Consider the following 26,831-nt stretch of genomic DNA (forward strand, 5'->3'; position numbering starts at 1 on the left):
GCAGGATGTGCAGCGGCTCAAAAATGCTGAATAAGGAATGGAAAAGCATTTGTGGAATCCCAAAATCCATATAAACTTAGCCGAAAGGTGTTATTTTCAGACATGGCAGCCTCATCATTGCTCAAAATGACCGCGGATAGCTGAATGGCTACTCATTTCAGCTATAACTGGGCCACAAATTATCCTACTTTGTTGAGTAGGAAAGTAATAAATATTTCATGGATGACAAAGATTATGTAAGCACAACATTTTATAATTCCAATAATATACAACCCAATTCATGGTTGATTACCCATACCAGAGAGCACTGGTACACTGGAGGAGGGAAGTTGGAAAAAAAAAATAGCAGAAAGGATAAGATCAGGGAGGTGAGAAAGGGGAAGAAGAAATACAAGCCAAAGCAGAACAAAGAGATCAGGGCCAAGGAGATGTTGGACATGGTGGTGGAGTGTAAGGGTTATTAAAGAGAGGGCCCTAGGATCAGAGATTAACACTTTCCGGCCAAAAATATGAGGGCTGGAATGGGATATGAGGAGTGATGAGGAGAGTAAGGAAGAAATCCCCTAATGATAAAAGAGAATATCTGTGTCACTTACATCTCTATTATATTTCTCTTCAGTCATTTTTAACAGAAACTACAGTATTGTCTTGATGTTGTTCTTAACATAAATGTTCTACAGCTTTAAATAAACAGCAAAAATGTCACAATCAAAACATGTTTTCACCGTGACGCTTTCAGCTGTTTAAATTTGAGTGTTTATTTTATATTATTCTAAGGATTAATATTATTATATTGTTTTGGAGAACTCTGTCTTTTCTTGTGGGTGAGTTCTGTGGGTGTCAGTTGATTGACAGTAAGCAGAGCATAAGGTAATCACAAATGATGGCATGCATGCCCTGTGGGCTAAAAAATATTTCTTTCTCCAATGAGGAGACCTTTGAATTCATTCACTGGAGTGAAAACAACCCACTGAAGCAAGAAGGGTGAAAAAAGAAAAAGAGAAACTTCAATAAACCAAATTACATTCTCGCTTTCCCCTTGATGGTTTACAAGCTTGTCTGTGGGAGATTTTTTATACTCTTCAAATCTAAAATGGTGGCAAAAGGTCAAAAGGAAGGAAACCGAAATGCTGACTGAATGCACACACAACCCTGAAATAAAGTTAAGGAGAGGAACAGCCAGGATGAAACATTCAATCCCCTCCCAAAAACTAAATAAAATAAAAAGAAAGACAAAGAGTCAAACAAAAAGGACATACGGCGTAAGTGATGACAACAACTGACCATCACATCCAGTCATGCTTAGCCATTCCCCGTGGACCCTGAAGACATGGTAAAACCACTGACCTGTGTCTTGCCCAGGAGTGTGTAGGCAAGCTGGACCTTGGTGTAGTGGGAAACATCAAAGTGCTTACAAGTCTTCGACAGGGCGTACATCAAGCTGCTCCTGGAGCCAGAAATAGATAGAAGAAGAACAAAAAAAAGAAAAAAAAAGAGAAGGACTATCAACGCTAAGACCAGGGATTTAGATATAGATGTGCCGCATGTTTAGCTACCACACGAGGCGGCGTGGGCAATTGGATGGATGGATGGGTGTGTGTGTGTGTGTGTGTGTGTGTGTGTGTGTGTGTGTGTGTGTGTGTGTGTGTGTGGCGACGTGATGCAACTAGAAAAACAGTTATTGAAATTAAGGGATGTCACACACCAGGCTGACGGCCAACCGATGACATCTCTATTGTGTAATGCATTACACACAGTATATGCTGTATATGTTACACATACATACACACACAAAATATATATATACATACATACATATATATAGATATATACACACACATATATATATACACATATATACATATACATATATATACATATACATATATATATATATACACACACACACATACACATAATATAAAAAAAAAATATATATATATACACATATATATATATACACATAAATATATATATACACACAAAAATATATATATATATATATATATATATACACACATAATATACATATATACACACATAAAACATATATATACACATATATATACACATATACACATATATATACACAAATACATAAAATATAAAATACAATATACACATAATATAATATACACATATATATATATACACATATACATATATATATACATACATACATACATATATACACACATATATACATACATATACACATATATATATATACATATATACATATATATACACACATATATACATATATATACACACATATATATATACAGAAACATAAAACATATAAATATAATACACACATATATATACAAAATAAATATAATATAACATACATATATATATACACATAATATATATATATATATACATATAAATATAACACATATAACATATAATATATATATATATATATATATAGAGAAGAACAAATATATAAAATATAAATAAAAAAAAGACAAAAACAGTCAAAAAAACACAAAAAAAAAAAAAAACAACACAAACAAACAATACATACACATATACAATACATATATACATATATAACATACATACATACATATATATATATACACACACACACACAACACACAACAACAGAGAGAAGAGAGGAAGAGAGAGAGAAAGAGAGAGAGAAGAGAGAGGAAAGGAGAGAGAGAGAAGAGAGAGAGAAAGAGAGAGAGGAGGAAAAAGAGAAAGATATATATATTATATATATATATATATATATATATATATATATATATATATATATATATATATTAAATAAGTTTTCAGGGCTTTTTAGCATTCTTAAGATCAAGGTGTTAAGATACTAAAATTCTACTCTTGATGTGGGTGCCTGTGGAAAGGTTTACTTTTATGATTTTAGAGGATTTTGCTTTGCTTATTCACAAACTCATGCTGACAGGTAAACAAACGAGCACCTTGCCGCACGCTTATGTAGGTGTGTGTTCATGCACGGCTGTTTCTTGTGTACAGATGGAACTGTAAGTAATTAATCTACTCAAGCACAGCAGCAGTGGTGCAGAGAAAATTGCTTTCCATACCATTTATCACACCAAATATCACGACGCAACTAGAGATGAAACAGATATAATTTGCCGTGCTTGCACACTGACAATAATAACTTTCTGAATGTGTCAATATTTGGCAGACCCAGAATGAGATAGGCAAACTATCAAAATGTCAAAATGAAGTATAAATTGCTTCTTTTAGATGAGGGCTTCTGGAAAATTAACAAGGTTAGAGCATAATCGTATTCACTGCTAAAAGTCTCTTCACTGATAGTGCCCTCAAATAACATAATTAGATATTAAGCAGGAAGGCAGGCACATACCTCTATTTGCTCCAGAGTGTCTTGTAGTTTGGAATTCAATTCACTGAGGAGAAAAAAGGAGTTAGTTCCAACCAGTTTCAACTAACTACAAAGTTTTTAATATCAATGTATCTGTCCGTTTAATATATGAATGTCAATAAAATGTCAGAAATCATTTTTAAAATGACAAAATGAATGGCAAATAACCCATCCCAAGTTACTGGAGTACGAACAAATTCAAATAGTTTGTTGTTGAAGCAACAGTCAAAAACTCCAAATCTTTTCATTTTCCAATGAAACACAAGCAGATCATTGCATCTGTAACCAGCAAATCTTTTGTATTTTTTACCAGCTAAGTAAAATAAATTCTGACATTCAATTATGAAAATTGCCCTCAATTCTTCTTCTATGAATCTATTAATTGAGTAACTATTATAGGAACCATTAACAAAATCATATAAATCAGAACCACTTCATCATCAAGCTGCAGCCATGTGTCTCACAATTCCCCTCTTTCATACAAGCAGGGCAAAAGGGCGCAACAGTATGAGATACAGATGTATTTCCAACTCATGTTGGTTAAGATGAGGGTTTTTTTGTTTCAAGTGTTTTTTTAAAAATCCTACAGTGGAAGCAGCTGTATTCTAAGTGTGTGTATGTATGTGTGTCTGTGCATGTACCAGACTGTTACAGATAAAAAAATTAAAAAAACTCCTATGCATCCTTGGAGTGTGCTCAGATGTTTGCTCATCCTGGGAAATGCTTTCAACTCAAAAGTTGCGAAATAGCAACAGAAATCTTTAGGTTACTTAACGTAACCCCGGTTCTTTGATAACAGAGAGAGGCGTTTCACTATGGAGTGGAAGCTCCAATGACACCACATCTGTCCGTGACAGACAGGTCGAACTGTGCTAGGGCCACGCCCCCTCATATAATCACAGTCGACCAGTTCCTTACAAATCATTCCAGATAGGTTTCTTTCCGTGTCTCTGCAAGGAGGGACGTGTTGGTGAAACACCTCACTCTGTTATCAAAGAACCGGGGTTACCTTAAGTAACATAAAGTTCTTTATCTAACGAAGTTAGATAAAGAACTATGGGAGATATAGACCACCCCCGATTACATAAATCTCCCGAAGCCAAAATCATATTGAACCGAGAGTCACGCTGACCCCGGCACCGTAGCCTCCAGCACAGCCTGTGCCAAATACAGTCCGGAAACATCCATCCAGTCTCTGGCGGGACAATGGCTTGCCCTTATGGGGAGTAGCCCAGGACACGAACAGCTGATCCGCTATTCTGAACCCAGCCGTCCGACTCACATACATGTGCAGAGCCCGGACAGGGCATAACATGTGAAGTCTTTGCTCCTCTCCTGAGGAGAAAGGAGGCGGGTGAAAAGCCAAGAGCTCCACCGAGGGACACCTGCAGGCTGACTCCACCACCTTAGGCACAAAGGCTGGGTTGGGCCGCAAACAGACTTTAGAGAGCCCTGGGGCAAACTGCAGACAGGTAGGGCGAATAGACCAAGCCTGTAAGTCACTTACGCGCTCCCCTACAGGGATTAAAGGGACCTGACATTGGTTCAGTTTTATTGTGTGTTTTATTTTGTTTTGAGGGGAGCATTTCGCCCTTGGCTTATTTGTTGCCGTTTTTGAACATGGTGAAAGTGCTTGGTGACACTGGGATACTTCCTGCCCCTGACTCTCCTCTTGGATAAGGGGGAAGGGAAACTGAGAGGGAGCCCCTGGAGAACTGTGAAACACCAGGGCTCCTGAACCACAAACCTTGGTGGCTTTGCTCTACATTTCCAACCTTCCTCCTCTTTGTGGGAGGGGTGGAGGGAGAAGCTGGGGGTTAGGCTGGACGCTTCTTCTTCCCCTCTCCGGGGTGGGAGGGGCGACTCCTTGCTGCCACAGCAGCGAAGGAGCATTTCCCCCACGGCTTGGGATTGTCTGACCGAGACTGCTGGCTAGTCTATTGACCAGCAGCTTGTCTCTGTGGCCTTGCAGCCCCGTTTTCTACCTTCGCTGCTGCTGCAGCAAAGCCATCTCTCTGTCCCTGCTGAGGGTGGGGGGGGGTGTTTTTGGGGCAGGCAGAGGTCAAAGGCTTCACCCTCCTGTTTTCTGAGGGTGCTGTGCTCTCTCATTTTCTCTAGAGCTGGACCAAACAGACCTTTGGTGGGGTTGTATGTTGCATCCATGACCTCTGCTTTCTGTGCGTCACTCAGGCCCGAGAGGTTCAGCCACAAGGCCCTCTCACCTGCAACTGCGAGCCCCATTACGTGGCCTTGCACTGCACCACGTGAGGAGCGCAGCACGAGGTCTTTCACCACACAGATTTCGTCCCAGAGGACCGGGTTAGGTGCCCGAGTCCAGCTGACGGCCCATCTCCTCGAGAATTTAAGCCTGGTATGCAGCCAGCAGTGCCATCACATTTAGAGAGCACACCGACTGTGCTGCATATCTGTACATCCTCTAAAAAAATGGAGGCGGTGAGGCGCTCCATTTTCTTAGGGAGAGAAATGCTGTGGGAGGCTGAGAGAGAGCGCCGGTTTGGGTGGAAGTGATGAACCACTGAAGGCTCCACCACTGGGGGTTCGGCCAGCCCCAGTGCTCCCTTGGATCTCAAGCTTAGAGTAACCCTTGGTTGGGAGCTTACTCTTAAACAAGCTGGACCAGTACCGGCTCATTTCCTTCATACAGGCAGGCACTGCCGGCAGAAGCTGTTTCGCGGGCGGCTGGGCTGGTGGGAGACTCTTGCCGTCGTACAGGTCTCTCTCTGCCCCCTCGGGGTCCTGGGCTGCCGGCCATTGTATCCCCAATTTGGCAGCCGCCCGTTTACAGACCTCGTACAAGTTGCTGTCCGCTGGGGGAGCAGCATTGGATGCACTAGGAGGCCTTGACTGTTGAACGGGGAACGTGGAGTCCTCCTCCACATCCTCCATTCCATCCATGTTAAGGAGAGCAGAGATGGCATCGCCCTCTGTGTCCTCACAGCCCGGTTCCACTACGAGGAGGTCCTCAAAAAGCGGAGGCATGTCCGGGGTCTCCTCGTCCATCAAGTCCACCCAGCTAGGTGTAGCTTGCGGCTGATGGGTACCGTTTGTGGCTTTTAGGGTGGTTCCCGACAGACATGGGTCATGACTGTTGGCCACCGCCACCCTCAGTCGCCTTTCCAGTAGCTTTTCTGGCATTGATACACAGTGGGTGCACGACTGAGAGTCAGCCAGCGCTGCCTGAGCGTGTTTAGTGCCCATTCAGGCTTTGCACATCGGGTGAGGGTCCCTGTCCAAGATGGATGCCCCACATGACGCAGGGCACAGGCGGGATACAGCCTCACTAGCCTTTGGTTCCGACCCTTTGGCGGGGGCCGTTGCAGAGGACATGGGGACTGGAAAGGAAGAAAAACTACGTAAATATACAACCTTAGCAGGCGTGTCGTGGCACATTAATCTGTCGGCAAGATTAGCACACAAGGTTTAGCCTGAGCTAATATTAACCGTGTACCTCAAGAGTTAGCCCATTGCAACACGTTAGCTCACTCAAGGTACTCTGTCCAGCTAACAAACGAATGCTAACCAAACCCAGGGAGGCTCGCTGTAACGCGTTAGCCAGACGGTAAAAGAGTTACACAGCTAAGCAACCGATAAACAAATACAGACTAGCCGACAGAAGAGCAGTTCGCCTTGACACGGACACTGCTTTCAAACTGCATAACCACAAGGTAAAAACTTGCGAAGCACTTACTCAGCAAATCCAGACTGGGTCGGGAACTGCGTTTGGCGATGTAGTCTTTAACGGTCCGTCTGTGAACTGTTTAGCAGATAACCAACCAAGCTAGCCTAGAAGCGCTGAGGGAGCTTAGTATAGTTTCTTCATGGGAAAAAAGCGAGAATGATTTGTAAGGAGCTGGTCGACTGTGATTATATGGGGGGCGTGGCCCTAGCACAGTTCAACCTGTCTGTCACGGACAGACGTGGTGTCATTGGAGCTTCCATAGTTGGTCACGCAGAGGCGATTCCCATAGTGAAAAACTATTTTGCCCATCCTAAGACACCAATTCAATTCCCTTCTGACTCCCCCTGCACTGCGCCCCTTCATAATCATCCTCCGTTCCACCGTTTCTCTGCCTCTGTCCCCGCTTTGCTTGGGGTCTTTTTCAGGTCAGCCCGCACTTATGTTTTGCTTTTTGAGACCACAGGCTCCCTAAGGAAACCGTGTCCTTAACAAATTGCTAATTAAGCATAAGTTGGGTATCGAGTGAGGAGGAGGGAGCAGAGAAACTGAGAAGAGCCTGCAGATTGAGTCCCACATGTTGTTTGCAAAGCAGGTAACAAAATGAGCATGCCATTTCAAAACTAGCTGCACTGCAAGCCTTTTTTATCTGCCTGTGTGTGAGAGAAATATTATAGATGAGTGATATACAGGAATCTACACAAACTGATAGTTAAATGTTCAAACAAAGTCAGGAGAAAGCTGTCACCACAACTGGAAACTGATGAAGACTCAAACAATTGTCCAGTAAGCACAATGTGGAGAAATGGACAGATGAGCTAGACACCAAAATGCTGACATTAGAGTGATAGTTTAGAAGAGGCTACTTACTATCGGACTTTGAACAAAACTGCCATGGATCCAATAAATTGGTATGCGCCGCAGCAATGATAACACCAGGCATTCTCAGCTACAAGCTCAGCAAGGCAAGTCATAGCCAGTATCCTCAGTGGAAACCACAATTTGAAGCCAATATAAGGAAAACACACAAAAGTAAGTAAGATGGCTCCACTACAGAGGGGTGAACGGGTCAATGTCAGGTCCTGGCTACTAAAGAACTGCCTCTGAATGTCCATATGCAAGGCCCAGGAGAGTGCTGAACAAAGGCTTTCAGCTCTGGCAGCCACACTAAGGAGATACACCAGAGGAGCAGAGACCAACAGGATAAATGCCCTGTTCATCAAAAAACTCTCTTTTGTACGCCCACGTTGCAGTGTGGTAGAGTAACAGGAGGTAAACCAAACTGAACCGTATTGGAAGAGCATATGAGAGAGAGAAAAAGAATCCAATAGACCAGTGCTCAGGGGAACACCTCAGAGTAAGATGGACCACTGTAATTTCCAGTCACCATCACAGCATGGCAGAAAGCCAACAGTGGTTGACAAACATTAAGAACTGGGCAGCAACAGGGAACTAAAATACACACATTGAGTTAGATGAGAAGACTGAAACCCCCCTCATGTCTGTACAGTCAATACAAAGCTAGAGCCAGCAGGCGATTAGCTTAGCTTAGCATAAAGACTTGAAACAGGGGAAATCCGCTTGTCTGGCTCTGTCTAAAGTTCAAAACTACAGCTATCAGCACGTCTAAGCTCAATATTTAACACATTATATTTATTGTTTGTTAAATCCAAACAAAAGCCAAGCCAATGACTTCCTCACTTTCCAAGAAATAGTTACAGAACATAACATATTGTTTTACACTTCTGTTTCTATGTGGATTAAACAAACAAGATATACCATATCAATTAGTGCTCTTTATAAGTGCTGGCAGGCAGATTTTGTTACCTTTGGACAGAGCCAGGCTAGAGGTTTCCCATTGCATCCGCAGTCTTTTTTGCTAAGCTAAGCATTAGCTAGCTCAATATCGAGTGGATTCAATCTTCTAATCTCACTCTTACAAAGAAAACAAAGAGGCGTAATTCCCAAAATGTCAAACTATTCCTTTTACACCTACCACAACACATGAACAGTAATTAACAACTGGTCTTCACATAATCCAAACTCCTGTTACCAATCATAATCACTAAGCTAAAGTGACATATAACCACATTAGCAAAGTCTAAAATGGGACTGGGAAACCAAACCACTCAAATGTCACACACATGGATCCTTGAATGCTTGGTGCACTTTGATCTTCTTTAAGAACTCTCTGGGCTTTTGAAGAACAACACAAGAGGTCAACTCAAAGTCAATTACACAGGTGACCATATTATCCAGTCCTCCTGTTAATGTGTCCATCCCATGATTATACGGCCAAATTACACTGTCCAGTGAGCATTCATGTGTGTGCAGACACAGCTCCTCCCCACATACTGGCAGCCTTCCATGATCAGACAGAATGCATAAATAACAGATGAGGAGATAAACCTAATTAACAATCTGTTCCCTGCAGGGAACATAAGGATTGAAATAGAGTTATGTGGATTTTTTTTCTTCTTTTTTTAAAAGCCCGTTTTCAATTATCACTGGCAATAGGTGTCCACAGGGCCTTGAGGCAAGCCCCTCCACAGTGACTGCTGACTTGCTAAATTGGTAACGTGTGGACTTCTGCGCTTCAAGGGTCCTGCAGGATGCTCAGATTTTGTGAAAATGCTGTTTTTGCTGTAGTCATGTTAGCCACTGTTACAAGGCTGGCCAAGAGGCAACCAAAACGTGGTAGGGGGAGGGCTTCAAAGAGTGAAACATAGCTTGAAGGGACAACATCAACCATAATTATGTAGTAAGTAAAAAAGCAAAGGAGGTTAGGGGGAAGTTAAGAAATAAATTCCAGAAGGAAGTTATAGAAAGAGCATTAGGAAAACTTGATCACACCAGACCAAGATATTGTGCACTGATTGTTTTCTTCAAGTGCAAGATTTGATGTAATATTTAGATATTTAGCACGGGCATGTCTAGTGGGGTTGTGGGTACATTTCTGACTTATGGGCTCCAAAGTTTAATGGGCCAATTCACAAAAAAAAAAAAAAGTTGAAGACCCGAAGCTGACTCATTAGGGACAATTTCACATCTATATATCATGTCATACAGCATCACTTTTGTTTATTTGTCTAGTTTGTTTTCTAGACTGGAGTCTGTCTAAAACTCAGATACAGGCCAGTAAATAAGAGTGGGTTTCACATGACAATAGGAGTCTGATGTCTGCTTGTCCCAACTCCATCGAGATATACAGCATATGTAAATATTTACACAAATTTCTTACAGTAGATACGCAGCAATATCTTACCACCTTTTACAGTTTATTCAGAGTATGACACTGTTTATTAAATATATGCCCAATAATAGAATAAGCTGTGCTTAGTCTGCCTGTTATACTGACTATTCAGTCCAGTTGTTTACTGCATATGAACATCCAATTAAATATAAACATTTGGGAAGCAGATAACAACTAAAACAGGTTTGCTGGAGAAATAACTGTTGTCCAACTTAATCTGTGCTCATTGGGAAAAGGTGTGGATGCAAAAAACTATACTAACTAAAAATAGAAATGTTAAGAATCTTCCTTCTTCCGAGCGTAACTGAAGAAGTGATGTTTGTGACACATAAAAACACAGACTAATGCACTGTGGCTCAGCTGAATTTGTATGTCTGAAAACAAACCTATCAGAGTGTGGGGAAAAACCCCAAACAACATGGCATTGACCAAAGTAACTGACATGACTTTGAATACATCTTTTGATTCTGCTGTTGCTAGTGTTGGAAGGAATTTATGATGACCTCTAAAGCGCTACAAGTAAACACAAATTCAAATGATACTCTACTACAGCCGATTCACATGGACCTCTTCTTAAAAATCTCCCACTCGCACACAATGCATGCATTCTTAAAAGAAAATATACTTTAACCACAAAGAGAAGGAAGGCGTGGCTCTGAATAAATCCGTGAACTGCTTCAGTGTTTGCAGTGTCATGTTGGGCAGCCTGCACAAAATTGTTTGTGTCGGAGACACAGATATTAACGTAGCAGGCCTCTGCCCTTCTTCCTACACTTTGCTCCTCTTGAACGTGCAGCTGAACCGCCTGGACCGATTAGATTAGAACACCCTCAATACTAAGATGGTGATTAGCTGAAGTGGAGATCTGAAGGAGCTTCAGCTAGAATAACTTTTAGACAATTTGTATGACACCTGGTATAAAATAACTAGCATGTTCGAAGCCAGAGTAAAATTTGGTCTCGAATGATTTTTGTAGCAACAAAATACTAAAAAAGTGAAGAGCTGTTCAATTCTGTATTAAATCCTTGTCCTTAAATCACAATTTTGTAGCGCAGAATTGAGATTATCATTTCCAACACTAGGTTTGTAACAAAAGAAACATTTATGTTATGGATTTTATGTTTTCCTGGGAAATCTTCCAAGCTTATCGTAACCATGTAAAGAGAAAGAATTGCACATGGTCAATAAAAAAACAAACATACAAACCCAATTGACACGTATGCATGCATCTTAATGTAATACTGTCATATCGTACAACAATAGGCTAGATTACTTTCTTTTTCTAAGGCCACAGCAAAGTTCACAGTTTGTGAACACTGTGCTGACATGTGCGGGTCTTAAGCTGCCCAACAGCTGCCCATGTGGACAGCCTGATGAAAATGGACTGAGACGGAGCATGAGACTGTGTAAGTGCCTTCTTGGGGAAACAATTTTGACTTTTACAGGGTAGGGGACAGGGACAAAAGAAGGGCAGGCATGAAACGAACCGCACATGTAAGGCATTCAGCAGTGCATGGAAAAGCATAGCTACAAGGTAAAATAAAAGTGCAGCAGACCGGCAACTAGCTGCTTAGGGGAGGGCGATGCTGCAGTCAAGGTTCTAGCAGTTTTGGGCAGAGAGCCCAAGTACAGTACAATGTTCATGCTAATGAAAAGTGTGACAGATGTTTGATCAATGCACTAGTGTTGATAACTACTGCATTCAGGAGGCAGAATTAGCATATTGTAAAGGAAAGCAAAGGTGAAGAGGGTAATCTAATTTCTATCCAGCTGCCACAGACACATTTGAATACACACTGGACCGTGTGTAAATACAGTGATACTGAAGGTTATAAAGAAAAATGGAAGTGCTTCTTTTTCTGATCATCACAATCACATTCCCTCATTGACACACTGGTTGCAACGGGTGGCATCATTGGTGGAAAATTGTGAATGACTCTGCACACCACCATTCCCAGCTCATTCAGGGAGCATTACCACGAACATGGAACGCAATGAACCGTAAATTAATGATATCAACTAAAGTGATATCTACACAAATAAACAGCAGCTGCAAGTAAAAAAGAAAAGAACATTGGGAGGAATTCTCCGCAGCACAACAATACCCTTGTGCATAATGTTACCATATTGATCATTATTTCCCAGCAGTCATTCTGTTACTGGAACAGCATTGTCACCGCCAGGTGAAGTGGTTAAATGCAGAGGTGCAGATGCTCAGTTTGGTTTAAAAAGGTCTGTATCTGCAAGAGGAACTGTGCGCTTGCTCACGGTTTTGTGACGCCAGTGCTTACTCCATAAATAGACCACCACACACTGCAGTGCATGAAAAAATAGCAAAAATGACAAGCGGGAATACCATGTATTTCTGTTCCATCGGCATGTGTTGGGAGCAGCTAAAGACATTCATTAGCACACACCTCTCCACAAAATATCCTGTGGGCGGTGTCGCTGGAAGAGGGAGGAAGCCAGCAATGACATGCATCCTTGATCAATCCTTAATCAATACATAAAAAGGAGAACTGTGGTGCCCACCTAATGCCACAAATTGCACAGAAAATCAAACGGACAGAGATGATTGACCATCTTGTATTCAACGTGAATAAACTCTATACTTTCAATTCCCTCTCTTACCTAAATAGGAGTAGAGAGAGAAGAGGGTTTTATTATGACTGTCATGTCTGGCCACTTTTATGGTTAAAAACTTAATTGTGTTGTTTCACAGTTGATCCTCAGATGTTCTTGTGTGTCTCATGTGCTTTTGATGGTCTGTCTCTCGGTTGATGAGTTTTTCTGTCTAACCATCTGTGTGGCATGACTAGCCTGCCTGTCTCTATCTTGTAACTGGAAACCTTCCAACCTAACAACTATTTGTGAAGTAAAGGATTTCACAACAGGAGATAACTGATTATATTTTCTAATATATGAATATCAGAAAACGTTCTATCCAACCACAGAAAATGAAGTCCATGCCTGCTGTCATTTGGATACAACTAAATATATCTATTTGTTCATACTGTACCTGATGCAGCTGTAGTGTTTAAAGGTGCTGGCAGCCTTTTGACATTCCAGACAGAGCTGGATTGCACCTGGATAGTCTTCCTCCTGAAAGAAACCAAGAAGTGAGGTCATTTGAAGTACGAAAGCAGTACAGTATGTAGTCTGAAACCAATTTATAAATACCATACATATCAAGAGTAAACTCTGGATCACTCTGGATTATGACAGTGATGTGTGTGACTTCTTCTGTGCATCAGTTTTGTTTGATCTCCTTAAAAGGGATTGTTACAGCAGATACTTAGAGGACAGTGTATACCCAAGGATTTCACTCAGTGGTAGTGAAATCTATTCAATGTGCTACAGCTGACCTTCACAATAGATAGGCATTTGTAGGAGCGTCTTGTGTTTGGGTGGGTTTGACTTTCAATGCAGAATCCCTACTGATGTTTGACCTGTCAAGTCAATTATAAAGATATCTGTTGCGTTGTGTGTGTGTGTGTGTGTGTGTGTGTGTGTGTGTGTGTGTGTGTGTGTGTGTGTGTGTGTGTGTGGTGTGTGTGTGTGTGTGTGTGTGTGGGGGGGTTGTGTTCCAATACCTCTAGCATCTCGCTGAGTCTTACATCTGTTCTTTGCTGTGAGGCAAAGAATGACAAGAGGAAGAAATGAAAACAGCAGAAAATCCCTAACAGGCCACAATATTAATGCTAACTAGTTCAAAACTCATTACATGCTTTACTGCGGTGACCATGTTAGAGCAAATGATCAAACACCACTAATTAAAAGACAGTATGTTTAATTAACTTTAATCTTAATTTAAATCATGTGCGGAGAACCAGTTGCAATTATTAAAATTATTGTTGTTCACTACATCAATGAGTTTCACAGCAATGACGTGTCACACAGTGCGTTTGGGACGGCATTTCAGACAGAAAACCGCTCAGGGGAGAGTCTTGCAGTTGGTAGGTCAAATTCCCAAGGTGATTCAAAATAACACTGACAGGGAAATCAAAAACATCCCTCAGGACTACAGTCTAAATCCATTATGTTGACAGTCAGAAATATATATTAAATCAACCACAACAGTACAACAAATACAATTAATAAGTAGCCAGGTTTTACACAATTAATCCAATGGGTAACTTGTAGACAACTGTCTGAGTTTTATTCAGCTTTTATTTAATTAAACAGGCATCCCACTGGATGCTGGAGCAATCTGTGTAGGGCATGGCCCTCATTCTTAGCCTGGGAAAACCCTGACGCACTCTCAGTTACAACTGAGAAGGGTCTGGTGTCAACCAGGCTACCTCATTCTGGAAGATCTTCATTTTGTTTTGAAAACCAAATCAGTGTATCACAAGGACCCAGTAGAAAGCAGGTAGCTACTTGGGACTAAGGGAGAACTTTTTGAAGATAGGCCAGTAAATAGATAAATGATAAAAAAAATATATAGATAAAACGATCTATAGAACGATAGATCGATAGTAAACTTTACCAGCGTCTTGATGGTCCTGAGTGACTTAAGCAGGCCTGTCAGCAGTTGTCGTCTCTTCTGATTGGCTAACAGACCCAAACTGGCTTCTGTGAATCCCTCCTTTGCCACGCTCAGTTGCCTTTACATGAAACGTCACAGTGCAGGGAGCATTTAGCATCATTACAGATTAATACTACTTTGCTTGGCATTTACATTGTGGTGAGCTGTACACCAGGGAAAAGGATCCACCAGTGGAACTCAGTAGTAAGCTTGGAATGGTTTGTAACTGTAATCCTACTGTTTATTTATAAAAATACTCATAATCAACCTTGACTACTATTACCAGCAAAATGTTTAGGGATACTAAACACCCACCCACACTATAGTACAGAGTAGCATGTATAGTGGCATGTTTTTGATTCCTACTTTATTTCAAGGGCATACAAGACAGAATAATTTGTCATTTGTGACCATATTAACACACAGAGAATATATAAAGGGAAGGAATGTTATTGTAGTTATGAGGAAAGCACTTAGAATGCAGATCTAGTTTTAATGGGCTATTTCAGCAGCTATTTAATTTACTGAATAGATCGTAGGTAATAGAACACTATTACCTCCTTGCATTAGTGCAAATGACCGCTGCCAGCTGCAGGTTGGTCTGTAACGCCGTCACTCGCTCCAGTTCCTGTGAACAAGGAAGAAGTTTGTGATAAAAATGATAATAAATAGGACAAAGCAGAATACTGATATGTATAAACACTGAAACATTTCGAAGTTAATGTTTCAAATCCCAAAGAATGATATACTATTTGGCACTAAATATGCTAAAATTTCTATTTAGTACAAAGAAACAGCCCCATAGGCGTACTATAACGCTGAGGGCATGTAAAATCTGAGTGGCACAAAGATATTCTTAGACTGGTTCATTTACGGAGCGGTCAGTGAAATATGCCTGTAATAATGCCATTTACCCAGCAAATCACTTCCCCCACAAAGTACAGCGCAGACATGCACAGCAATGCTCACAAACCAACACACATATATGGGAGCACTCTTCATCCATCCTGCTGTGAGCAAGATAGAGCGTACAGATGATGTCATTATGGTAAGGCATACATCACCAATGCCAGAGTGTAATGTACTTCAGGAGGAAAACTTTCAAAAACACAGCAAAAAAAAAAAAAATCAGAGAAGCTTCCTTTCTTCAGAGCTTTAACATTTAGAAAAGGATCAATAAGCACTTTGCTCTAAGAGTTCAGCTATTATGCCACTTCAGTGACCTCTACGGAGAACAAACAGCCAAAATTAGGACCAAGGGCTGTTATATTTTCGACTTTTCTCTTTCTCTCTTGGTTTTAATTTTTTTTGATCTGCCAGATGTCATGCCTGAGGTCGGAGATGCTTGTTTTTTTGCTTCTTATTTTTTTAATGCTGCATCACTCCTCTGCAAAAAAGGTCCAGTGTGCATTCATTAAAATGTCCTCATAATACTGTCAAATATAAAACAACCTTTTACCAACAGAACATAGTCTGGGGAAATTCATTTTCAACGGTAATAAAAACAACAACAACAGCATCAAAGTGGCATGTCAGCTGTGGGTACAAGATCAATGTTCCCATTCAAACCAATCTGCCCTCATGATCTCGAGTGTTGAGGAAGACCTTGACAAGTCCTCAGAACTGTTTAACAAAGGTTGATTCAATAACCAGGGCTTTCTCTGAGGGGACATGCACCATGTGACTCTTGTGCTGTTCTGCTCAGGGCAGGCAACGTCAGCATGACACGATACGAATTCTGAATATTGGTTTCATGAAAATGTTTAAGCAAGCTTAAACTTTATTTGCAGAGATATGCATTAACTGTATGCAGCTTTATTTTCTTTAAATTACAGATGCAGTTATTGTGCTTTCATTAACTTTATATTTGTTAGAAGGCATAGTTTTTGGGGAAATACACTCATTCGCTTTCTTGCCAAGAGTTAGATGAGAAGATCAATACCACTCTTTAATCTGTATGCTAAATATTAAGATACAGCCAGCAGCTTTTTAGCTTAGTTTAGCATGAAGACTGGAAACAGCAAAACAGCCAGTCTGGCTCTGTCCAGAGGTAACAAACTCTGCCTACCAGCACCTCTAAAGTTGACTAATTTACACGTTATATCTCGTTTTATTCTGACAAAAACCAAAGTAACCCCATAAAAACCACAACTTGTGATTTTCACATTTGGCTTTCACAGTTTGTACACCTGTAACCTTCTGATAGAGCCAGGATAGCGGTTTTACTGTTTCCTATTTCATGCTAAGCTAAGCAAAACAGCCACTGGCGCCTAGCTTCATATTAAGCGTACATTTATGAGAGTGCTATCACTATTTTAATCTAACTGTTGTAAAGAAAGCGAAGGCAAGTATGGAATGGTATAGCACTCACATTGATGCTTTTGCAAATCAAATACCACCCACACTTCTAAGAGCAACTTTCCATAAAGCCATCACCTATCTAGAACACAGTGTCCTTTCTTGAATAAGTTCCTAAGTACTGGTTAGAACAGTTTATTAATACGTAAAAGGTACCATGGTGGCCTTGGTGCACTCAAACGTACATTAAAATGTGTCCTCAGAAAATGCCCTTGCACTCTAAGCAGCGGGAACTGGCTGGGACTCGGCTGACTCACCCGGTCCAGCCAAGGAATAACTAAGAGAGTGAATCCAGCAGTCTGATTCATATACAGTACTGGGAGCAGGGCAGCCACGTCTTCAGCACCCACAGCGCTACAACTGTAAAAATCTACTATGTCTAGACTTAGCAATAGTATGAAATTCACCAAATAGTCCACCAATATCATGAAGTGATGAAAAGTCGTTGTAAAGAGTTGTAAAATGAATCAATGATTTACATGTATATCGGTGCATAGTACTAGTTGATTTAATTCAGTTAAACAGTCAATAATAGTCCGTGTAGTTACAAAATATGTGCACTCGGGGTCAAATCTGGTCAAGGAAGGAGCCGTTTCTTTCCTGTGTCCCTGTATCCCTTATGAACGCACAGGTAATACTGTACTGTGCACAGCTGTTGTGCAAACATTCAAACCATGATGTAATGTAGACACTCGTGGATTTAGTTAGGTTTACAAATCCACACAGGAAAATACCAGAACAGCTTAAATAAACACGATTTCATGTAACAAATATAAATTGAAATTTAGACATTCAGCTTCAAACAGAATCAACAGAGCTAAACATGCGGAGTGCTCAGTATGTAGACTGGGCCTCCAATTTGCTGTTATACCCCTGCTCTGAGCCCTCTATCCCATCTGTAAACTAAAGTAACCTATGAGACAGTCAGCTAACCCAGCTTGTGTAACGGTGTAACTGTAACTGTGCACAGTGGTGGACTTCGAGAATTGTTTAGTCACTTTTAGTAGATAGGAGGTTAAAGAGCTGGTGTGCAAGACTGGGATGACCTTAAAAAACAATATGTGCAATTTAATTTAAGTAAAGAGAGGCTGAATTCAACTATTTAACAACATTCAACTGCAGGTATACAGTACTGTAGATCTGTATGTACTGTAGACATTCAGTAAAGGGGAGTCTATTCAAGCACAATGAAACTATACAACCCGACTCCTACAATGTTCACAAACATAGCCGCTGGCCTGGTAAGTGAAAGAGGAGAAGATGTTTAGCCACATGGGAGATTTTTTATTTTTTTTCCATGCTTCTTTATTCATATATTCATAAGAGGTCCTCTCTGCGACCCTCCAGCACATTGGCTATGCACTGGCTTCCTGCTACCCATCCTGCCTATACATTCTAATGATGCTGCTGTTCCTGCCCTCTTTGCTTTTTGTTGCATTAGGTGAATAGAAAATAAAGTTCAATTGCATTTAGGACACACAAGTGCAGGGATTCATAGCTGGAGTTTATAGTATGTTTATGTCTCCACATTCCCACACAGTGTGACCACACCCGCACACCTCCACACATATTAACAACCCTGTATCCTGTCAATTTTTTGTCTCTTCAATGAAACAGTCTTAAGACCCCTATGTAATTGTCAGGTTTGACCACTAAATTACTAATCTCCTTTAAAGAAGGCAACTGGGAAAACAACCCGAGGCACCAGCAGTAACTGCAACAAGTAAGTGTTTCCAGTGGAAAATAATTGAAAGTCCCTTTCCAATGGTGTTGAGTGACCTAGTCAGGGCTACAAATTCATTACAACTTGGACTTCCAGATAGCAATCTTTCTTTCCTAGCAATCTAGGGGTCATGCAGTTGACCACTCAATTCTAACATTCAATATTTACCTACAGAAATGAGAGGGCAGCTATTTTAAATCGTCACACTCCCCGTTTTATAGAACAGTAAGAGAAACCTCAATGATGCAGGGTAAAGTATATTTGTCAGGCAATTCTGTAAATCGAGGGACAAGCACCAAGTTGGTCAATGCTACTTTTGGTCTTTCTGAATGCTAGGAAATGATGTAGTGAAACTCTGTCTTCCTTCTCATTGTGACATTAATGCAGTGGATGTAGAAACTGAACTCCACAGGGCATTGCAGACCAAGTGAACAAGGGCTGAGATGGGTCAATGGAAATGCCCCCGAAATCCTTGGCAACGTCTGCTAATAAGCCCTGCTGTCATTTTGACTCTGTAGAGTCATGGTGAGGGTCACAGAAATAATGATCAATTTGCTATTCATAGACTGACCTTCAGGAGGCATAACAATGCTGATAATTTTACTGCAATTTCACCACATACCAAATTGATCAGTCATTTGCTGTGACTTGCTGGAATCAAAGCTTCACTGACTAACACAAATTTGACAGACTCTACCAAACTTCAATAGTGACATATCTGATGGGACCATGCTATGCTTTGATTGCTAAATCAAATAAATCAAAAGATCAACTCCTCCAATCAATCCAACACACACACAAATATACATATTTAGGCAAATATTTGATCTCCTTTTATTTTGCAGCCACAAATCACACACAATGTACACAGACATGTACATGATGCTGGCTTCTGCTACTGCACCAGCGTCTCTATAGAGTTTCTTTACTAACAAACATTGATGTCTAAAATCATTAAACCTTAAAAAAAGGTAATAGAGTAATTTATCTTCCTTTCTATGTGGCAGTGGGTTCAAACGTGGTCTGGATCTGACCAAAAATAGACTGAATATATTCTTGGTATAGAGACATCCACACCCACACACCCACACACACCCACACACACCCACACACACCCACACACACAGGCTCATTTCAGTTCATTGCAACTTCACTAGACGATCAAAGAAGGGATTTTATGGACTTCATTTTAATTCATTACCTGACTACGTTGGGAACAAAAATTAGGTTATTGCCTCACTTTCCTTATTAATGGATAAAGTCAGATACCCTACTGCCATGGTTACAGATATTCTACCTTATCTTGTTGCTAATAGAGGAACACATCCACTGACGCCCTGATAGCAAAATTATAACACGTTCAGAAAATATGCCATTCCTAAAGAAATATATATTTAAAAAAAAAAAGGCAAATATAATTGATATGTTTTGGAAATACTTTTTTTGTAGATAAGTGGCTGGGACAAGAAAAGACAGAAACAGTTGTTTAATGTGTTTGTGAATTGACATTGGAAGCTTACCTTGACATAAGCAGGCTGTTTCTCCAGAATGAGATCGGCGACCTTTTTAGAAACCTGCAGAGAGAGAGAGAGAGAGAGAGAGAGAGAGAGAGAGAGAGAGAGAGAGAGAGAGAGAGAGAGAGAGAGAAATGAACATTAAAAAAAAAAAGGAGTAAAAATACATTTTGATGTTCTTTCCAAATGTCACCCCACAAAAACAGTTTGGACAGTGCAATCTTGCTATCAAGGATGGAGCTAGAATAACAATCACTGAGGTCTGTATCTAAAATGCAATTAAGCCAGCCTTTTAAAAGAGCATCTCCCTTTCTCACTCAGTCATTTCGTTCAATGACTTTCTCAATAGCATTACTCTTGCTTCTTTCAGAGAAGTTCTGTTCTCTCCGTTCCTATTGTGTTTTCCGATGTTCTCTCCTTTGTGCGTTTTACCAGTTTGACTCACATCTAAGGTGAAATTGTGATTATCTAAAAAGCACATTGCCTGCTTATGGCATCAAGCACAGTATTCAGCACGGTCACAAGATCAGTACGACCCCCCTGCTATGAGTGTTGTGCCCCACTGCTTTTAGTGGAGAAGTAAGAAGCTGAAGAACACTTAGGGTCAACGGAAACTGAATGAACTGTAGCCTCAGCCACACTGAAAGACAATACAACAAGGTCTTACAGACTGGAGAGGGAGCTATGGTTAACTCCGACTGAAGCCACTCATTCAACACTTTTCTAAAAGTGAAAGAATTGTAAGCTGTCTGTAGTCCGATATTCTACCTTAATAGTGTCATTAGATACTCTACACCACATCTCCATGCCTCCACTTTGTACCGCAGGATTTCTGTTATACATTTGTAGTCTGAATTAACTCTGATTACATCATATTTTGTTACATTTTAGATATTTTTTTTTTTTTTTTTTTTTTAGATGTGTTATTTGGTAAAGTGCCCCTTTAAAACAAGCAACAAAAATGTAACTAAGTACATTTACTCAAGTACTGTACTTAAGTACAAATGTTGAGATACTTTACTTGAGTCTTTTCTTTTAATGCCACTTTCTACTTCTACTCCACTACATTTCAAAAAGAAATATTGTACTTTTTACTCCGCCACATTCATCTGACAGCTTTAGTTACTAGTTTTGCATTGAGTACTTTTATTTTTAATACTTTAAGTACATGTTCCTGATTATACTTACAGAATTTTACTTATGTAACATTTTCAATGTAGGACCTTTACTGTAACAGTGGTATTAGTACTTTCACTGAATTTAAAGGATCTAAATACTTCTTCCACTTCTTCTTACCCCTAGGCTATGCTGTGGTTTGGTGCTGAGGCTTGCAGTCTCAGTTGGGGATTGGATGAATTTTCATCACATGGCTTCGCGTCACAGTTAAACATGTCTGCCTTCTTGAAGCTGAAAACCTGTAGAATTGTATGCATCTTGTATGCAGCTTCTTGATCATGCAAATGGTTGTTTTGGGGGTTTTTTTGCAAATTTTTGAAGATGGACATGTTGACTGCAAGTTTGAGTTTTTTGGCTTAACTTTGAAGCTTTTTACATAATGTCGTCGCGTTCTGAGAAGCATTCATGGATGGTTGAAATTTTTTTTCAGCTTCTTTCGAGAGTAAGTGTTTTTTCTTTGGCGATCTTTTAAACAAAACATGCCTTTTCAAACACGTCGGCGGGATTTGGGGTTAGGAGGGTTGAAACCGTTGATTCCACACAGTGTTTTTTAACATAAAAAAAGGGAAAATATATTCAGTAAATATATTCAGTACTATTCAAAAGACTGCAAGAAATTGGACAAGTTAATGGTACCATTCACAGAGCTGCCACAAAATTAGGCCATAACGCCACCTATTAGCAAACCACTGACTATAACACAAAACTTTTTTAAAGGAGTGAAAGTAGGGCTGGGCAATACATTGTTGTTATATCGATATCGCGATATGAGACTAGTTATCGTCTTAGATTTTGGATATCGTAATATGGTAAGTGTTGTTACAGTAAAGTTATGTCATTTTCTTAACTTACCAGAGTCTTCTAGCTGTTCTATTATTTACCTTTACCCACTAAGTCATTAAATCATTTCTGGAGATTATGTATCAAAAATCTCATTGTGTAAATAACATAAACTTAAAGGGATACGCTACCGTTTCTTGAAATAGGGCTTATCACGGTCTCCCCTCGCTGTAGATAGGTGGGACAACGCATTTTTTTTTGCATGCATTGTTTTAGTCCGGTGCAACACCGGCAGCGCCACCGCTAGTTAGCTTAGCATAGTGAATGGAATCCTATGTTGCCGGTTAGCATGTTGTGAGTAAAAGTGAGCCAACAAAATACAAAAAAACAACTCAATTACTTGCACTGAGACAAAAAATGCGTTGGCCCACCTAGCTACAGCCAGGGTAGACTGTGATAAGCCTTATTTCAACAAACGGTGGCGTATTCCTTTAAAGCATCAATAGTCAACCATACAATACCATCGCAATATCGACATTGAGGTATTTGGTCAAGAACATCATGAGATTTGATTGTCTCTATATCACCCAGCCCAAGTGAAAGAGTCTAAACACATAATGGAAACCCAGCAGTGAGTTACCAACCCCACCCACCTGAGCCACAAGGCCAAAGTCATTAGTTCTCAGCTCGCCCTCACATACACAAATGGAGACTAATTGTGCAGTGACTGGGTTGCAAAGCAAGCACAGTGCATGTTTAGCAGATGAAGTAAATGAAAATAAGTAAAACTAGTAACTGGCAATGAACAATCATCAACTCTGACACACAGTATGACAATGAATGCTATTTCCCCCAGTAGGGACACCAACATGTGCCATGAGGGAGGAAAAAAAATAAATAAAAAGGGAAGTCGCAGGAGAAGACAGATGCCTCATACAGACTACACTACAGTACACACACATGTATTAGAATGAAAAAAAGCTAATGAATACAAGCATTGATAACAGAGACTGAACATGTTTGGACAGCTTGCTCATTAGCAAGAAGGCTGTAGAGTACAGATACGTATATGTCAGGCGTATAATAAATGTTTCTAATTATGAACATGTTTGCATGTTATGAAGTGTACTGAAATGTATGAGGCAATTAGGGCTATATTAGCTAGCACTAATTAGGACTGGTAGCTGGAAAAAGTCTCAAGCAGTTAAGAAGTAGTAGTGAAGGTCAGTCTTCCTAATTAAGAGAGCTAAAGACCGAGACAGAGTAAACCCAGGAGTGGGAGCTCCACTGCTAACACAGAGCCACTTTGAAGCGTCAGCCAGGCTGGATTTAGGCAAAGGTTGGAAAAGCATTGCCAAATTTAAGACAAAATAAGCAGTGAGAGAGAATTCATTGCTGCTGCAGGAGGGATGGTCATCTCTAGCCTTCAAGTTTAAAAAAAAAAAAATGTAATGTGATCATCCAAGTTATTAGCATCGCCTCCTCCGACATCTCTGCAGCCTACATTTTTGTAAAGAGAGTCACTTTAAGACGGATGAAAATGCAAAATGTTGTGATACTGCTCATGAGTGAAAGTAAGGAAGTAAGCACTTCCAAAATATGATTAGGATATGTTCATGTTCTAGAAGGCAACTGGCCCTGAGACAAGCCCCTGCCGGGCGTTTTGTCAAATATGTCAATTAAGCTTGGATACTGTGGCAGAGAAATGGGACAGCTGCTTTCTTCTCCAATACCAGCAGATGACTGGTGGATATGTATGTGTCAACACACCAGCTCATCCACACCTCCTCAGCAGGAGTGAAGAAAGAGTGGCAAACAGAGAAAAAAAAAGACATGCGGTACATATGGTACAGTACTGTATCTTTCTCACTTTTCATCTCACGCAATCAAGCCCCCCCCTCCCCCGACCCCACAGTGCAAACACAAGCGCAAAACATCTACGTCACGCCACTTTTTAGCATCGTCCTCTACCAGGATGAAAGGCCGTCACACAACAGCCCCATAGTGAAAATCTGAAATCACTATTATCACTTCTTCAGAAGGCCATGCTCTATTTCACACACTGACAACTACAAGCCTGCGTAGGCATGCCTGCGTAGGCATGCCTGCGTGCGTGTGGAGGAGTCAGAACGTGTCCAGTATATAAATACACATATAAATTGTCCACATATTGAGATGTTCTTTCCATCCGTAGCAACAATAGATCGGCACTACTTTAGGAAATCGCAACACGTACACATCATCCATCATCCACATGAATGACTTTACAATACAATAAAGGCATTTCAAAATATGTGTGAAGGATTTTTTTTGCGGGATATTGTCCAATGAATTCTGATTTTTTTTTAAAGTGAAAAATTATAATTCAGCAGCCCCTTCAAGCTGTGCTCTACCGGCATATTTTAAACTTTCTCCCGTATCTTATATGCAATAAAATGACATTTGTTTTACTGGAATTCAAGCCCTAGAACTCCCCATATTGAACCAAATCAATCACACCTGCTCCCTGTGACGGCAACAGTGTTGCTTTGCTGATACAAATCAACAAATATTTTTAACAAACTTATTTTGGCAGGAGGCTTCATGTTTACGGATAGCAAATTCCCATCTGTTGTCTTTAGGAGGGATGGGAGTGATAGTTAGAGTATATGTTAAAATGATTAACTGCAGAATAAAAGCAATTATTGCCATAAATCATAAATGGCAACAGGTGAAATCTCCATCTTCTGGTAATTATTCTAAAACTGTCTGAATAAATCGGAGGGATAGTGACACCCGAGAGAAAGTGGAAAAACAAATACGGTATATTTTTGGAAATGTTTCTATTGTTTTGCTATGGGGGTTTTGGGCCTTCCATCTAATGTATGTATATGTGTACACATATACATTTACACAGCTGCTGCATGTGTATACTATTTGTGTATACTTTAAACTACTCTAAGTGTACATAATGTTCTATAGTCTATTTCTCAAGGTAATAGATCTGTTCAATTTAACATGTACAACTGCAAGATGATGTCAGAAAGAAAGACAAATGTAGCTTGAAAAAACAAATATAAACAAATAAAAGAAGGTATACACTGAAGATATTTTACAAAATCTGCAGGGCATTGAGGTAGACAACCAGGTAGAGGGATGCTTATTTAGGCTCATGATTGCACGTTTGTATTGACGAGCTTGCTGAGAAACATAGCTGCGGATTTTCTGCCTGACAGCACAGGACCAATTACCACGGCTATTCCAATGAGGTGCTTGCCAGAGAGAGAGACAGACAGAGGGTATGTGAGAGAGTACTTTTGTGTGCTCTCACACATACCTAGGGCTTTACTAACTTGTAGGTCTCACCACGCCACAGGCCACAAAGTCGTCTCAACTAGGCAAACAGCTCTGTGGGCAACTGCCAAAAGCGGCAATAGAGGGGAGGTGGGGGGGGGGAGGGGGAAGTGTGGCATGTATGAAAAAGAGGGATAAGAGGAGGCGTGGAGGGAATAGATGTGGCAAAGTACAACAAAAACAAAAGTAGAGCTGAGGGAGCAAAGGAGACAAAACGTGTGTGGGGAAAGTAAAGAAGCTAGTCAGGAAGGAGAATAAGCAGCGAAAACTGCAATGGTCTGTGAGCATTGAGGGTGCAGAGGGGAAAAGAGCTGCTTTCTCCACCACGTGTTTCTATAAATAGAATTTGTTGACAGGCCAGCTCTCCAGTCTGAAACTGCGAATACCTGACTAACCTCGGAATGATGGCTACTATGTAAATGGTCCTGCTGTGGCCACAGGAGGAAAACGCAGGCGCTGACGTCATAAGAGTCCGCAATACTACTTTTTGGCTTAAAGGGCCATCAATCAACAAAAACAAATCATGGTGTTTAGGTGTTAAAGTGCCCATATTATGAAAAAAACACTTTTTCTGGTATTTGGGGTGTTCTTTTGTGTCTCTGGTGCTTCCACACACATACAAACTTTGAAAAAAATCCATCCATGCTGTTTTGAGTGAGATACGGTTTCTGAATGTGTCCTGCCTTCAGTCTCCTGGTGAGCTGTTCAAAATCGGCCTCGGACTGTGACGTCACAATCCGAAATGAGCTGGCTAACCGCAACCGTTAGCTCGTAGCGTTAGCATTAACATGCTAACGCTAATGCTAACACTAGCATGGTACCTCGTTCTCAATAGCAAAGCACTGCTACAACACACACAAGTTCACCATAATCTACAAAAGAACTACTTACATGTGCGCCCTCATTTAGTCTCCCAGCTAATCCTGCCTTGTAACTGACCAAAGTTGGAGAAACAGCTTTCTTTTACTGTCTCTAGAGTTAGCTAGCTGACATGATCTACATCTGAGCTACTGAGCATGTGCGAGTGCAATCAAAGATAGTACAGAAGAAGAAGAAAAGAGGTCTCACTCTGTAGCTAAAACAGAAACCAGGTGAA

General features: G+C 40.5%; 1 protein-coding gene across 2 annotated transcripts in view; it reads right to left on the reverse strand.

Annotated features, from left to right (window-relative positions):
* Positions 1–26,831, reverse strand: part of vps50 (VPS50 EARP/GARPII complex subunit) — a 133,803-nt gene that overhangs the window by 93,722 nt on the left and 13,250 nt on the right. For both annotated transcript variants that reach the window (XM_039820298.1, XM_039820297.1), the window contains exons 5-10: positions 20,453–20,506; positions 15,409–15,479; positions 14,813–14,930; positions 13,917–13,952; positions 13,343–13,425; positions 3,356–3,398 (exon numbers count right to left, since the gene is read on the reverse strand). In XM_039820298.1, coding sequence (XP_039676232.1) covers positions 3,356–3,398; positions 13,343–13,425; positions 13,917–13,952; positions 14,813–14,930; positions 15,409–15,479; positions 20,453–20,506 — 405 coding nt within the window. The remainder of the gene's footprint in view (positions 1–3,355; positions 3,399–13,342; positions 13,426–13,916; positions 13,953–14,812; positions 14,931–15,408; positions 15,480–20,452; positions 20,507–26,831) is intronic.

Source organism: Perca fluviatilis, chromosome 13, assembly GCF_010015445.1.
Source record: "Perca fluviatilis chromosome 13, GENO_Pfluv_1.0, whole genome shotgun sequence".
In the NCBI taxonomy this organism is placed as follows: Eukaryota; Metazoa; Chordata; class Actinopteri; order Perciformes; family Percidae; genus Perca; species Perca fluviatilis.